Source organism: Adelges cooleyi, unplaced genomic scaffold (genome assembly GCF_023614345.1).
Source record: "Adelges cooleyi isolate 19-005CV unplaced genomic scaffold, UGA_ACOO_1.1 ACOO_flye_CR_arks_rails_tigmint_CR_PRNA_23, whole genome shotgun sequence".
NCBI lineage: Eukaryota > Metazoa > Arthropoda > Insecta > Hemiptera > Adelgidae > Adelges > Adelges cooleyi.
The window spans coordinates 16188350-16203298 of record NW_026095893.1 but is presented as its reverse complement, the minus strand read 5'-3'; the positions used below and the strand labels follow the sequence as shown (position 1 = coordinate 16203298).

At 32.5% G+C, this 14949-nt stretch overlaps 1 protein-coding gene across 2 annotated transcripts in view; it reads left to right on the top strand.

Moving 5' to 3' along the window:
- LOC126835644 (uncharacterized) overlaps positions 1-14949 on the top strand; it is a 103307-nt gene that overhangs the window by 25028 nt on the left and 63330 nt on the right. For both annotated transcript variants that reach the window (XM_050568369.1, XM_050568370.1), the window contains exon 2: positions 12953-13066. In XM_050568369.1, the coding sequence (XP_050424326.1) occupies positions 12997-13066 (70 nt within the window). In that variant the 5' untranslated portion in view covers positions 12953-12996. The remainder of the gene's footprint in view (positions 1-12952; positions 13067-14949) is intronic.

Below are 14949 nucleotides of genomic sequence, written 5' to 3'. Positions count from 1 at the left end.
TTCGGTCCGACCGAAAACAATATATAGCGCTGTACGGCTTTATATACACACCGCCGTTGACCAAGGATGGCGCACGCATCCGTTAACTTTGTCCCTGTATTTTTGTGTATTTACAAACGAAATGGGCACTAAGTAATCAAGATCGATTGATGAGTCGACGCCACAGGACCGCGAGTGAAAAAAGCTAGTCTCAGACAGAGAGCAAGAAAGGGCGGACACGTGTGCGACCATATCTTTTGGCTAGAATCCAGTAGAAATCGTTGTGATCGAAGATGACACTGCACGGGGGTGGAAGTCCGTCCAAATGTGTTTTCCTTGTACTCGCACCGAAGGTCCATTGTGATTAACAAGTCCCAAACTGTTTTTTAGAGGACTCTTTCAACGTGGTCAATGTATGAGCGCGATAAAGGGACGCGTTTTAACAACAATATCATAAGCGACCGCAGCGGTCGTCAGATGACCTTATACTATATCTAAAAATATATATTATACTTTATACAATAACGGTCGATCGTCAAGACCGCGGGTATATAGCATGTAGTGATGGGAATCCGAAAATCCGGTTTTTTCAAAAAAACTCTTTTTAAGTCATTTGAAAATCATATAATTGTTAAATACTATTACAATATAAAGATGTGTACCTAAGTAAAATTTGTTGATAAAATTTTAAAAAAAAAACTCTGAACTTTGTCTATAAAATGCTTTCGGATTTCAACAAATCCGAAATTCAAAAGCAGTTTATCTCTTTGGTGTTTTGTTTTATTTTCACATATTTATCAAAAAAATGTTACTTAGATATAGAGCTTTATATTGTAAAATTATTTAACACTTATATGATTTTTAAGTAGCTTAAATAGCGTTTTTTTGTGAAAATCCGGATTTTCCGATTCCCATCACTAATAGTATGATCAATTCAACAATAATAATATTATGACAATATATAATATATTTCTAGAAAAGTAATTGTAATTTTGAAATTTTTCTTTTTGAATACATTTTTGTCGTTGTTATACTAAAATTGTATAGAATGTCCAAAAATGTAAAGCTGGTCTATAACTTAACGAGATAGTTTGTTAACTGTATACCGCCGCGCCGTCGACTAATAGTGAAAAGAACAATAATTCATTTCTCTTTTAGTCTTTCCGTACATTTTGAAATATTTGTTCTTTAAAACGTAGTATACTAGAAAAGTTTTACTACACATGACATGTCCGTCAAGTTTTTAATATGTTTCCACTGTTTGTAAGCCCATTGTGTGTTCTCCTCTTCAATATGTCTTACGCACATTCTGATTACTACATAAGTAGAATTGCATAAGTAGAACGTGGTTCATTTCTATTTGAACACAAACTCAATTATACGCTTTACTAATAAATATAAATTATTTTTTCCAATACGCAGTGAATTATTTTGAGTTGTATTTAATTTCATTATAGCTCTAAGTACTAATGGTTGCAAAATACTTGAAAATTACATTGTTCTATACAAAATATTATTTTCATAATCAGTGCGTGGAAAATTAAATGAAAAATATTTTTTTGAAAATCTTTTATTCAATAAAAAAGAGACCACTCAAAATCCTGATTGGATTATAAGTATAATTAATAATGCTCTAAGTATAATAAAAATAACGATGGTATTGTTAGTGCACTTTTAATACGTTTTATACTCATAATATTTTATTTTATTTCTATGATTTTTTGAGTTTTTGAAAAAAAAATTGACTTATCTGTATCACCAATTAAATTATTCTAAAACAGAGGATTGAAAGTGGGTATTATTGACTCCTTATTTTTTTTTTGGTCATTTTGGCCTAATGACAATTTTGTAATAACTGAAATGAGTTCATAGTGAACTAATTTTTATTAACTAACGTGAAGTGAGGAAAACTTATGACTGCAAATGATAACCGTCCCAGATTTCATTCCTTATCCACTTCTGTTCAAATAATCAACTTACAATATTACTTTAATTTTAAAGCAAACAGTTCAACAATTTACCTGATATAATGTACAGACAGTTTCAATACGAACAGATAAAACTTTATGAATTTACAGTTACAACTTAAAAGATATCAATGTAACAGTTATTTAATTAGTGAAGTTTAATATAACAACAATTTACAAAGATAATAAATATCAAGTTGAAGGAAATAATATTAGGTCACGGTAATTTTAACTATTCGACAATTTCAATTTTGTCTGAAAGGATATAATATATAGTATTATGTTCGTGTTTAAATGTCACATAGTTTCTAGAACAATAAATGAATTGGAAAGAATATTAAAATATAAAAGTAAAAATGCCGTTTGTGCTTAGGTAAAAATTTATAGGGCAGTTTGGATGTGAAATTAGCACTTCCAAAATTGTTTGTGTTTCATGCCAAAAATGAAAATACACAAAAGTGATTTTCTAGTATTTCCATTGTTTAGATTTATGGCTATTAAGATAGCGTCTAGTAGATTTATAGTTTGAAAACAAATAAATTCCAAAATTCCTAACACCTTTTGACTAGAAGAAGTGGAAATTTAGAAGGTAAAATTAGAAAGTATCTAAAAAAAAAAAGTACCTATATATTTCATAATATCCTACAACGCTTCCTTCTCAGATGATTTACCGCTAAACTAAGTCAATTTTTTTCGGTTCTGCGTGAAAACAAGTATTTAATCAAATAAAATTATGTATGATATATTACTTAGACCCTAAATTGATTTCACAACTTTTCTAACGTATAGTTTTATTCTTACTTGGCGAAATTTTACACTGAGTTTGCAAAGTATTCTTGTTGGGATATAACTTATTTTTTATGCAGTGTATAATATATTATCTCGCTTTTTTATACAATTATATTATATAATATTTCTATTGAATGTCATTGTTTTGGAAAACTCAACCTCTTTTCGGCGTTTTAAGTAGGATTTCAGTCGTTTGCGCATAATCCACCGGTAATAGATGACACTAGGTTTATTTAATTTAAAACTGGGTTATTGTTTTTGTGGCGCCACGCATGCACGGCAACCGCCTAAACTACTGGCACAGATACACTCCACCGGCAATGTTAACCGGCCGCTTCGAGTGTATGATTTACAATCTCAAACCGGCCCGTTTAGGGTTATGACACGCTCTATGGCCGCTCTTATAATATACCATAATATTTTGTGTATTATAATGTTTGCACAAAATGTGTATTGTATTTTCGATCCTATCCAAATCGGGTTCAGCGCTATTCCTGTAAATTTGTCAGCCATACTCGCGGTTATCACGAGTCGTCTCATCTAATCTGACAGCGACGATTAATTATTTTTTTACAACCACTCGGTTCGCAATAGCTAATACCGACATTATCGCCGCATTCATATCGAAATAATTGAGAATTGACATGTTTTATTATAATGCTCGCCCGCGGTTTCAACGGAGTTTAGCGACCAACACGTCTACCGTGCTGTTGTTAACATAGTATATACACTATATATAGTTTTTGTTTTCTCAAATCGAATTACCGTTACTAAACGAGCGAAACCCCGGGGAGGGACTCGAGTGTTTTGTAGTTCTTCACTCGCCGTCAGTTTTTTTTTTTTTTAATTAAAATAAACCGTAAATGTACGGTGCTTAGTGTCTGTAATCCAATGAGAGTACTTAATTAAACATGCAGCGTCGGCGGCGAATCCGAGAAGGGCAACTGAATTTAACATTGGACGCCGGACCGCGTTGTTTAAAGCACAGGCGCTGGTTGCTGGTGTGTTGCGGGCCGACCGCCAACCGCCTTCAAGAGAGACCCAAACGCGTTTAGTGCGGTAAACAAATATATTATATATATACTCAGCCTAAGTATTGCAGATGGTAACAGGAAGCGGGCAAAGCCACGAGAACATGTTTTTAATTTCTAATAACAACGTGTACGTTGTACATTATTTCCATTGGGTTTCTATCCGACAACGATGACACGGCGATTCACTATGGATAGTACACAAATTTTTCCATAAAATAATGGCAATGGTGTAATTTTTTTTTTTTTGTAAACATTTTTGTTTATGTAATTTTACAAAATTAACAAAAAAAAACATACTAAATATTTACCCTTTTTAGTATTTTTTAGATCTCTATTTACTTTTAAAACTTAAACGGTAACACGTATATATGTTTAATTAACTATTTAAATTAAAAATAATTTGCTAGAAATGTTGATTGGTCAATAATAATCGGTTTTGAATACTGATTTTTAAACTTTAGTATCTTTGACAGTAATTACTTTCAAAGAAAGTACCAATAATTGACTTATCCGACCGAGAATTGATTTATATAATAATACGACCAATATGAGCTTATGGAATTCAAATATGGGGACCAGCTAAAACTTCAACAATAAGACCAATACAGGCGTTCCAAAATATATCACTACGAATGATTGAAAATGCCCCTTGGTACATAAATAACATTAATTTACATAAATACTTACAAATAGATACCGTTACCGAAATTGCCAAATCATATTACTTCAGATTCCACTTAAAATTCAATTTAAACTCAAATCCCCTAATTAAACGTATGCACACGACCAGTATCTCTGGTAACCCCCACGCAGACTAAAACGTAACTAGAATAGAACATAAAATAAACAACTTAACAAAATAACTTAACTTTACACATAGATGTGTTACCAATGGGTGGCTTTCTTTTCAAAACATTCAAACTTTGTAGTATATTTAGAAAAAAAACTTACTGTACGTCATATTTTTATATAGATTGTTTTTTGTAAAAAAAAAATATATATATATATATATCTTAACATAGCTACGCATATTTTCTATTATTACTAAATAATAACCGCAGACCGTTTTTTTTACAATTATAAAATAATGAGAACTTTATCTAGGTTCTTTCATCGGCTTTTTTTTATACTATTAACCCATCGTTTACAATTTATATTATAATGCTGAAGTTTTTTTTTACTGTTTTTGTATTTAAGGTAAAATTTAAGTATTCAAAAAAAAAAAACCGACGAGAGAACCTAGTTAAAGTTCTTCTCTTTTTAACGGCGTCAACACTTTTTTTCTATGACCATTTCGCTTTGATGTACACACATTTCCATGAACACGTTTTTACGATTAATTTTAATGGGTATAACGTCCTCGTAACTAAATGAGCTCTGGAAAATAGATAACAATTCGAATATTGTTTAAGTTTGTAAGATGACATAAACTAAGTGTATCCAAAGAGAAAATTTCAATTATTTTAAGAAGAAATGAGTGCCTAATCCTTAATGAATCACCCGTATACCGACCCGAGCCTTTTTGAAGAGAAAATAATATTCATATTTTATTGTTGTGTCGCGAATCATATTAATATACTAACAACACAATATTTCCATTAAATTCTGAACGCCATATGTGTTCTTATTCCAAGAGTCTTTGCTTTTACTGCCATCAAACAAAACAATACCTTCTCGGAATCGCCTTTAAGTCAAAATTGTCATAAAGAACGTACGCGAAAAGAGCGAAACGTAAAAATTAGATATTTTATGTACATTTCCCATTCTGTCCAAACGAGGATTAGCCTTCGCGCGGAGTACGTTACCAATTAGGCACGTTCATTTCTAATTATTGTCCCCAATTATTTTTGCCAGGGTCTATAACACTAGGCCGGGGTGTCGTTGTAAGGATATTATCGTTCATCGGGGTAGGTAATTAACGTCACAAATGAAAAACTTATTTTTCAATACCAAATAATGTGTTCTACGCTGTAGTGATTTTGCCCGACCAATACTATATAATGACACTAGAGTTCTATGCTTTTTTAACGATCATTTTATTGGCTATTGGCTATGTTTTTTTTCTTTAAAACCCGAATCTCAATCCCATTCATTAACGACTTTGCTTTGTCTGACCTAATGAGGAGAGAGTTTTTTATTAAATACTTACAAGGTTTTAAACTAAAATTAATTTATCATCGTTAATATTATTGCTTGCTTTTTTTTTTGACAAATCAAATTATTCTTCTTTAATGAGTGTTTTTTGGCGCAGACAGTTACAATAGCTTAACGCAGTAAGTAATACCACACTCAAAATATTTTGTAATTTTCTCTATTTAATAACAATACATTTTAACAAATTTTACATACATAATAACTGTTTACTTCTTTAAAAAAAAAAAAAGGTAACACTCCTTTACAAAATTGGCACAGTTTTTAATAAAAATTATAAAACACAAAATAAAAAGCAGCGTTCACATCACCTTTAACAAAGCACAAAGTGTACGGTATTGAATTTTTGTGGGTTTATATTCCGAACGCAGAGTATAAACCCAACCTGGGGGGGGGGGGTGAGTTTTGTGGCCGAAGGGATGATACTGGAAAACGGTGTTGGGTGATTTCGGAAAACAGCAGCGATAAAATACAATTTCGATTCTTGTCGACGCCATCGCGGTGTGCTGCAACCTATTATCGTACGCTATCGAACAGTGGAAACGAACCGGCTTGCTAATTAAATTATTACCGTCGTTTATTGGGATCCGCTCACTTTTATTTTTCCGGCAGAGGGGCATGAGTTTAAATTTATCGTTTTTGGGGGGTGCTCCGAAACAGTATCGTTGTTCTGGCAGTGCACGACGTTAAATGTACACCATTGTACACCTATCAAAACGATCCAGCCACAACCGTGGCTTTATTAATACCGTTCGTTATTTTCAAAATATCATTTTGTTTTTAACAGGTAACCAAATAAGTCGGTTGCGTGCTATTTGGATTTTAAATGGTGTCTTTTAAATTGCGTCCCAATAGAGAAATATGTTTTACTTAAAATATGTTAAATATCATTTTTTTATGATATTTTTTATCACAGAAAAAGTACTGTTAATATAAAATTAGGATAACACGTCCGTACACGTTATGTACAATAATTACAACTTGCCAAACAAGTTGTAAAGCCTGCGTTAAAATCCCTATTCAAAAACAGTGACGCTTTAAACGCAAAACAGCGGTACATACTGCCGAGGTATTTAATTCAATTTTCCAAAGGTTTTACCGGGAATACTCACTCGTCAAATTAAGTTCAACGGAAACCATTTAAGCACTGCCAATTATGTGTTTTTTTTTTTTAATAAAATAATATTACATCCGGGGCTTAAATTTGGAAAACAATTGTATTTTAACGTTAATACAGGCGTTTAAATGTTATCCAATTGTATTGTTTAAACGTTACATCATTCAATGTTTAACCGAGGGTTAAAAATATAATATATTTATTATAATACAACTATAACCAACCAAAGTAGGTAACAATATCGATTGTATATAGTAGCTATTGTTCTAGGAAAAACCACTCCAAAATGCTTTGATCCGTTTATGCCCAACGTTTGACTTTATATCAAACTAGTGTATTTGTATATATTATAATACATGTTTGATATCAAGTTGAACAAAGTTGATACAGACACTAAAACAGTAACCAGTCTGGTGTACATGGTTAAATAAACAATTGCGAATTTCTTAAATTTAGTATTCACATAATATTATATCCTAAGAAAGTGTTGTACGAACAAACAAAAAAAATCAACGTTCATAATATTATTGTAAGAGAATCACACAAAAAGAAGTCATCAATTAAACTTGCCTAATAATGTATCGGCCCGCCATGGTAATATAATATATTAAAATTGTACAACTGAACTCTTATTACAATATTGAGATACTCTTAAAATATATACGTTAGTTCTCTCTTTTTTACAGACGAATTTTATTTGTATGGATTTGGAATTCGAAAAATATACATTACATTTCCGGGAAAAGAACTTCTCGGTTGATTATACTTAGTTTTTTTTTTTGTCATCTAACTTTCGAATATCTGTACAAATATTTTGTTTACCTTTAGTCTTTATTCAGGTTCGTGTTATAGCGTTTTGATCGATTTGTGTCGTACCCTAAATATATATATATATATTTTTTTTATTAGTTGGAACCTAGAGTAGAAAACCCGAAATGTGTGAACGCGCTCGTAAAATAAGTTTGGCTCATTTTGAACCATGCGATATTCGTTTTTTTTATTTTACAACAATATAAAGGCTTAACTTTACTTCGATAAGAAATCTTTCGCCGGTTTCTTGCATGAATTATACCCGAAAAATAATTCATAACTTTTCGTTGTTTACATTTAAAGCGTTTTCAAAAGATTTCTTAATATTTCCGTCGTTCGGCATTTGTTGTTCTGTGAAAATAAATACTGTACTGGACGTTTTGTATAGGCATTTTCTGCTAATTTCACGGAAAATATTTCACATTCCCTTTTAATAAACTCCCATAAAAAAAGCGCTACACAATATTATGTGTTTATTGCCATAAATAAGTAAAAGTGGTCTTTGCAAATGCGAAATTCTAAGGAGTTGACAAACGAAAAGCACTGTATAACACCATTTGTAGTACAGTATGACGTGTACAGAGGAGAAAGAGAAAAAGAACGACGAAGCGTAAAGCAGACGGCCAATCGTACAAGTTAAGATTCGTCATAAATTAATTCAATAACAGTCATGTCGCGCTCAGACAATTTCAAACAAAACAATCGCATAAATAAAAATTATGTAAGATACTCAAATACTGTGTACCACCACAACCGTATTGTCAAAACATTATACATCAAATATCTTTGCGATACGGAATATAATACACCAATATTGTACATAAGTATGTTTATTTAACTGCACAAGGCTTAGACGTGTGTTAAAAATGTGTTTCAAGCACTCTTCCCTCGATAGGAGTACACGTGTTCGTGACTCACGTCACCTGCTCGAGGGGCCTTCAAACATAAGGAAGACGCCGGAACCTTTTACAAGTGAATGCGGAAGAAGTATTGCACTTTTCTGCGGCGCAGAATACTCGGACGTCAATGTTGTAAAATGTATTTCAACAGCGACCGAGCCATATAATTTATGCATCGAGATAGACGCTGTAATTCACTAGAAATACAAAGTTGGTTTTTTGTGTAAAAAACTTGCGAAAAAGAATATATTATTGTAGGCGGAAAGTCGCGAGAAAAGTTTCTTTTAACTATTTTTTTTTTTTTGTAAATTACTCTTTTTTTTTTTTTAATCAAAATCTAAGTATAAATCAAACGAATTTCGCACATAGTTCTTATATTAAGCGTCGTACCACTATCGTTAAAATGTGTATTCAATTCTCGACGAAACCGTTAAGAACTTTATATAGCTTTGTCGTGTTCAATAAAAGTGCAATATAATAATGGACATACCACCAGAAGCACTTTACCGTCGACTGCGAACTCTGATAAGACACAATACAACCGCTCTTGTACTTAAAAAAACACGCATGCAACTGTAGTACACTCGCCGTGTTGTATAAAGTATTTACTTTTTGCGTTGAACTTAGCTAATCAAAGAAGTGAACCAAAGTGGATGTTACGAAGAAACGAAACGACTTACCGGGTTTGCCGACATATTCGTTTGTATATTGTTCCATCTTCAATTAAGAATATTCAATTAAGATGTGTACGCCCGTGGCTGACTGTTGGAAACTTTGATTAACAATATTTCTTCAAGCACACAACTGATTGTACTTGTATAGCCATACTTGTGTGTGGAAGGAATTGTTCAAAACTTCAAAACGAAATATGTGATATTTGACAAACGTGCGCACGGATAAAATATATTGTCTCACCAACAACAACAATTATTGTAGTTCTATTGTATATATAAATATAGTTTACAATAATCAGCGTTTTAATCAACTATGTTTATCTTTTCGGTACATTATCGTTTATCTATTATTCTGCTGTATACTTTATAAGTTTACCATCCAAAATTAAAGCACACCGTGTTTTCAAAAGGATTTATTTTACCGCAGTACACAGCCCATTAAACCAAGAAGGATTATCGTCCCTAAACCCTCCCATCTGTATTACATTTTTTTAATAGCCGATGACTTTCGAAAGATCTAATCCTTAATAGTTTGTAAAAGTAGGTATTCGATAATTCCACGTGCTTACCTTACTCGGTCCATTGTTTAACTCATCGGCTAGCCTTTCTTCACTATATATTACTCGTACGCTCATGAAGATTATCGTTTTCCAAAAAAAAAACCATGTTTTTCTGGAATAAAAAAAAAAAAACGCCAGATTTTTGTTGTACTCTGTACAATAATCTTTTTTGACCTTCATAAATTGCATCGTCCGCATGACGCAAGAGCCGTGTGGGTCGTGCCGCCCAACTCGAATATCGAAATCGGACCGAGGAAATAAAATATGAATAGTCGTGGGGGGGGGGGGGTGGAGCAGAATATAACTAACCGAAATATTTTCCACTCTACACCGTCGCCGTTTACACGACCCTTTTGACCGAGGAATACAGCTGCTGCTCCTGTGTGTACACAAAAGCGCGCGTAACGGCACTGCGCGGGCATGTGTGCGGGTCGACTCGGGCGTGCAGACCTAACCGGGAACATCCAGAAAAGTTACGCTCTCCCGGCGGATGGTTATGTTTGAAAAAAAATAACGGCGCGCGACAACGACTTCGAAACGACTTTTAGCAAAGGCTTTTGCGACCGAACCATATAAATGCGTTATGGCCGCAATCAAAAACGTTATGATCAGCACTTTGAATTCGGAAAAGAATACACGACCTCCAGAAAAAAGCCGGAGGATGTGCGCGGCTGTGACGATAATGGCAATATAACGTACCGAAAAACGTTTAAAGTTGAGAAAACGATAAATCGTCACGGGTCTTGGTGCTGCAAAGGCGGCGGAGGCGGACGGCTTTTTATTATTTTATTTTCCACAACAGATCTGGGACGCGCGGAAGATGACGTTTGAATTTTGTTTCTGAGAACATATTTTATGGCTTGTAGTTTTTGTACAAAACACACTGCTGATAAATCTTCTTTTTTTAACATTCCCCCCCCCCAAAAAGTGTTTTATAAAATAATGCGTGCACGCAACTTTAAAGAAACAAGACAAGAGAAATAATATTCCACTTGAAATTGTCCCGAGAATGTCGTCCGGGTTATCGATGGATATTCACTTTTATGTGGACGGAAATAAAATATACATTTTCTAATAATTTAATTATATCCCCAATCGTTAACGTGTAATATAATAATACAACCTATATTCTCTCTCTCTCTCTCTCTCTCTCTCTATATATATATATATATAAAACAATATTGTTTACCAACTAAGTGCACGAAACGTCATCACAATGCTATAATGTCGTTTTACTGATAAAAAGAAACGCGCAGGAGACAAAAATGTTTTCTCTGTGTTTTCAAATAATCTAAGCTTCGAGTCAATCTATGTTTTTTTTTATTGAAAGCCATTCGACAATATTACGGTAATTCTATATTACTCTATATGTATTATGTACGCCTTTATAAGTTTCTTTTGGCTATAAACTTACCAAAAAAAAAAAAACCGTTTGAAACGTTATCTCTATTTGCTACGACATGAATAAAAAAACCGCAATCGTATGATGATGAAAATGCGTTCAGGTCGTAGTATCGACTGCCCCACGTTATTCCTACTATATAATAACATAATATTATGTTTACTGGTTCGTTATCAGAGCATCGTACATGATCCTCATACACAATCATCCACATAAATTCGTACGCAATACATTATTTTGGAAAAGATAATATTATACTGCTTGTATATATAGGAATAAAAAAAGCAATTTACATTGGCATTGAACCTAGAATAATTCTGTCTCGCGTGTAATCGAACATTATAATATACACAATATGTATACAATACACATAAAACCCCTATCGTGATTTTATGATGTAGAAACTAAAAATTTAACTCATTATTACGCGACAATTATCTCAGTCTATAACTCTTAAAATTATAAGATGCCTTTTATTGTCTTCAGATACCGAGTTGAAATAGTATAGACATCTTTTTGAATTCAGCTGAATACTAAGATCAAGGGATGGGCTACATTATACATTCATTCACCTCTATCTTACATCGGACAAACATTTATTTTAAAGCAAATAAATATACAATTTTGACAGTATAAATTATATTCTCTACATATTGTGTAACAGAGGTATCATTCTACAATTGATATGATCAAAAACTCGATTTTAAATTAATGGTCTATGCTCCCTCTTGATTATTTCATTTTCCCTATTAATAATGGGACAAGTATATAAATATTACTCCCAACCGGACTTATACTGAAATAAAACAAAAAACATTAAAATTCTAAATTGTTAGGACAGAAGGGGCAATGCAAAAAATACGATTATGCATTATTTACACATCTTGGGGCTACTTCCATTTGAGGAGATTGACTGATCTACAACACCCCACTCAAGCTTTATTAATGTGTTAAATAATTTTGTTTTTAGCAATTAATTGTTTACATTTTGGTAAAAAATTATGGCAAATACTTGTACGGTAAATTAAACCATTCTTTTAATTTTTTTAATTTTAAGGTTAAACGCTTAATTATACTTTCTTAGCGAAAGCAAAATACAAAAGGATTAATATGGGATCGTTTTCTTCTGTCCGAATACCTGTTTAATTTGCTTATGTAGTATTGGTAAAATAATTTTGTATATATTATTTTGTTAAAATGTTGTCACCTACACTCCAAACCGTCGATTTTCCATTTTTACCGGAAACGTCATATTTGATATAAATACAACAATAATGATAAATTGACCGTAAAGTATTAGAGAAAGTTTTTAATAATTGCGCCAACCGAAAAACAATCGGGTAAAACGTATGTAACAACTTGATAGCGGACCGCTAGGGGTGCAATCCACAAGGGTGGGTGGGAGAGGGGCTGAGGGTGAGAAAAACGAAATTTTTAAGTCACGGCCGTGCTTATGGTAAACGACACGTTCTTGACACGACGTCGACGACCTCTCGCGCCGGTTAGGTGTGCAAACGAAAAGCGTCACACGAATGTTTCTAATGTGTTTTAACAACATATTGTGTTTCAGATGGAGGGAAAACTTTAAATGATTGCGGTCATCATCTGGCAGTGATGGAGTCGGTAACAACGGCTACTGCGGCGGTATTCGCCGTAATTCTTTTATACTTCATTGCCGTAACCGGTAAGTTTGTCGCATATATTTTATCGTTGAGAGTTGACAATAGAGGTGCAAAAAAAAAAAAAATGTCGGCTGGTGTTATTATATTTTCTTTCTATTCCCGGCACTATATAGGTACCGCGCGCTGTATATTTTTACCTTATATATTATTATTGTATACAATTTTTTTTCGCAACCCAGCCGTCGGAAGGCGACGTGACAAGACGGACAAAAACAACGTGATTCGGTTGTGTACATATACATATATATATATATATATTTATTTATATTATAAAATGACATAAAAAAAAAAAATAACGCATAACCTGGATTCCGCGTTCGGTTGGAGGAACAGAAAAAATTGGATTTTTAATAAACAAAAAAATTATTTACATATTTAATATACAGCGTGATTTTTTTTTATCGCGAGCCAGTCAATATATTGCAATGGATTTAATTAATAATTTAATATTTTTTCATAGAGTTTTTTCATATAATGTGATCTCAATATTCCATACATTTTTATGCTCCTATCCCGTCCCAAAATAATTTATTTTATATCGACTTTTGAAACTTATTCGGTAACGCATACATTTCGTTAACTCGTTGAATTGAAAATAATGTACTTACAATGTCGACTGGTCGATAACCAATTTTGGATAGTTAGTTTTGGAGTTATTGAAATTTTTAAGTTTTGGCCAAGAGGAAAGGTGGAGAGTATTATTATTTTTATCTGCGTGCACTTCCCCTGTCAGTAAACATTTTTAGTAAGATATTGTTTAACTAAAAACATGTTAATATGATAATACATACGTTACCATTTAAGTTTCAAAAGTTGATATAAAAAAATTAGTTTGGGGGGGGGGGGGTCGAAAACATAAAAATTTGTAAGATCACATGGTTTAAAAACACAATATAAAAATAAAATGCAATTACTAATTAAACCCTATTGGATATTGAGAGACTCACGATAAAACAAACACCCTGTAGTAGATAATATGTTATTAAATAAAATAAATCTACATAGACGGATATTATTATATTTATGCACTTTATGCACAACCGTTGAGCGTTTGCAATCGGGCCAACACGCCACTACGTATATTTTGCTGTTTTAACAGGAAAAAAAAACTGCACAACGGTCTTCATTAAAATGGTATAATCGTCCAATTATTCCTGTACGGTTTAATTTTTAGGTCAACATCAAGTCAGTCGACTAAACGTATCAATTGTGCGCCAAACAAGCAATTTTAAGTTCAAACGTGATGACTAAAGCATTGGAATTAATGCACGACGATCAAATTTTATTCGCCGTACATAGAACCCTTGATTCCTTAATATTACCGCTTTGGCTTTATTGCAGTTTTATGTGTCGTAGAAAATTAACTTGGTCGATGGTCTAATAGAGAAATGCGTGGAAACATTAGCGAGTATAGCTTTGGTTATATTGTTTGCAAGACAAACAGCTATTATTGGCATTTCCATCAAGGTCTATTCATATAGGGACAATACTAAACGAAATACAGTCTGACTAAAATCACATTCTTCGCACCACGTGGAACTTTTATTGACATAATCAATACAGCAAAAAAAAAAAATTTAATAAAATGGCAAATGTAAATATTTTTAATAATGTTTTAAATGTTATACAAGATGTTTCAGCAATTTTATTTACCAAGTATTATGTCAAACGCGAAAAAAAAAACCAAAATTTAAAACATACTGAAAACTTGATTTTTGAAAATATTTAAATTGTTTTGCTCTATGGGGTTATCTAAACTTTATGTTACAGTTATTTTTTTCTATGGTTTAATTAAATAGGCTACAAATTGTTCAAATGAAATCTTTACTATAATTAATGACCACAAATTACACACAATATTTTGTCAAAGCATATTATTTTTAAG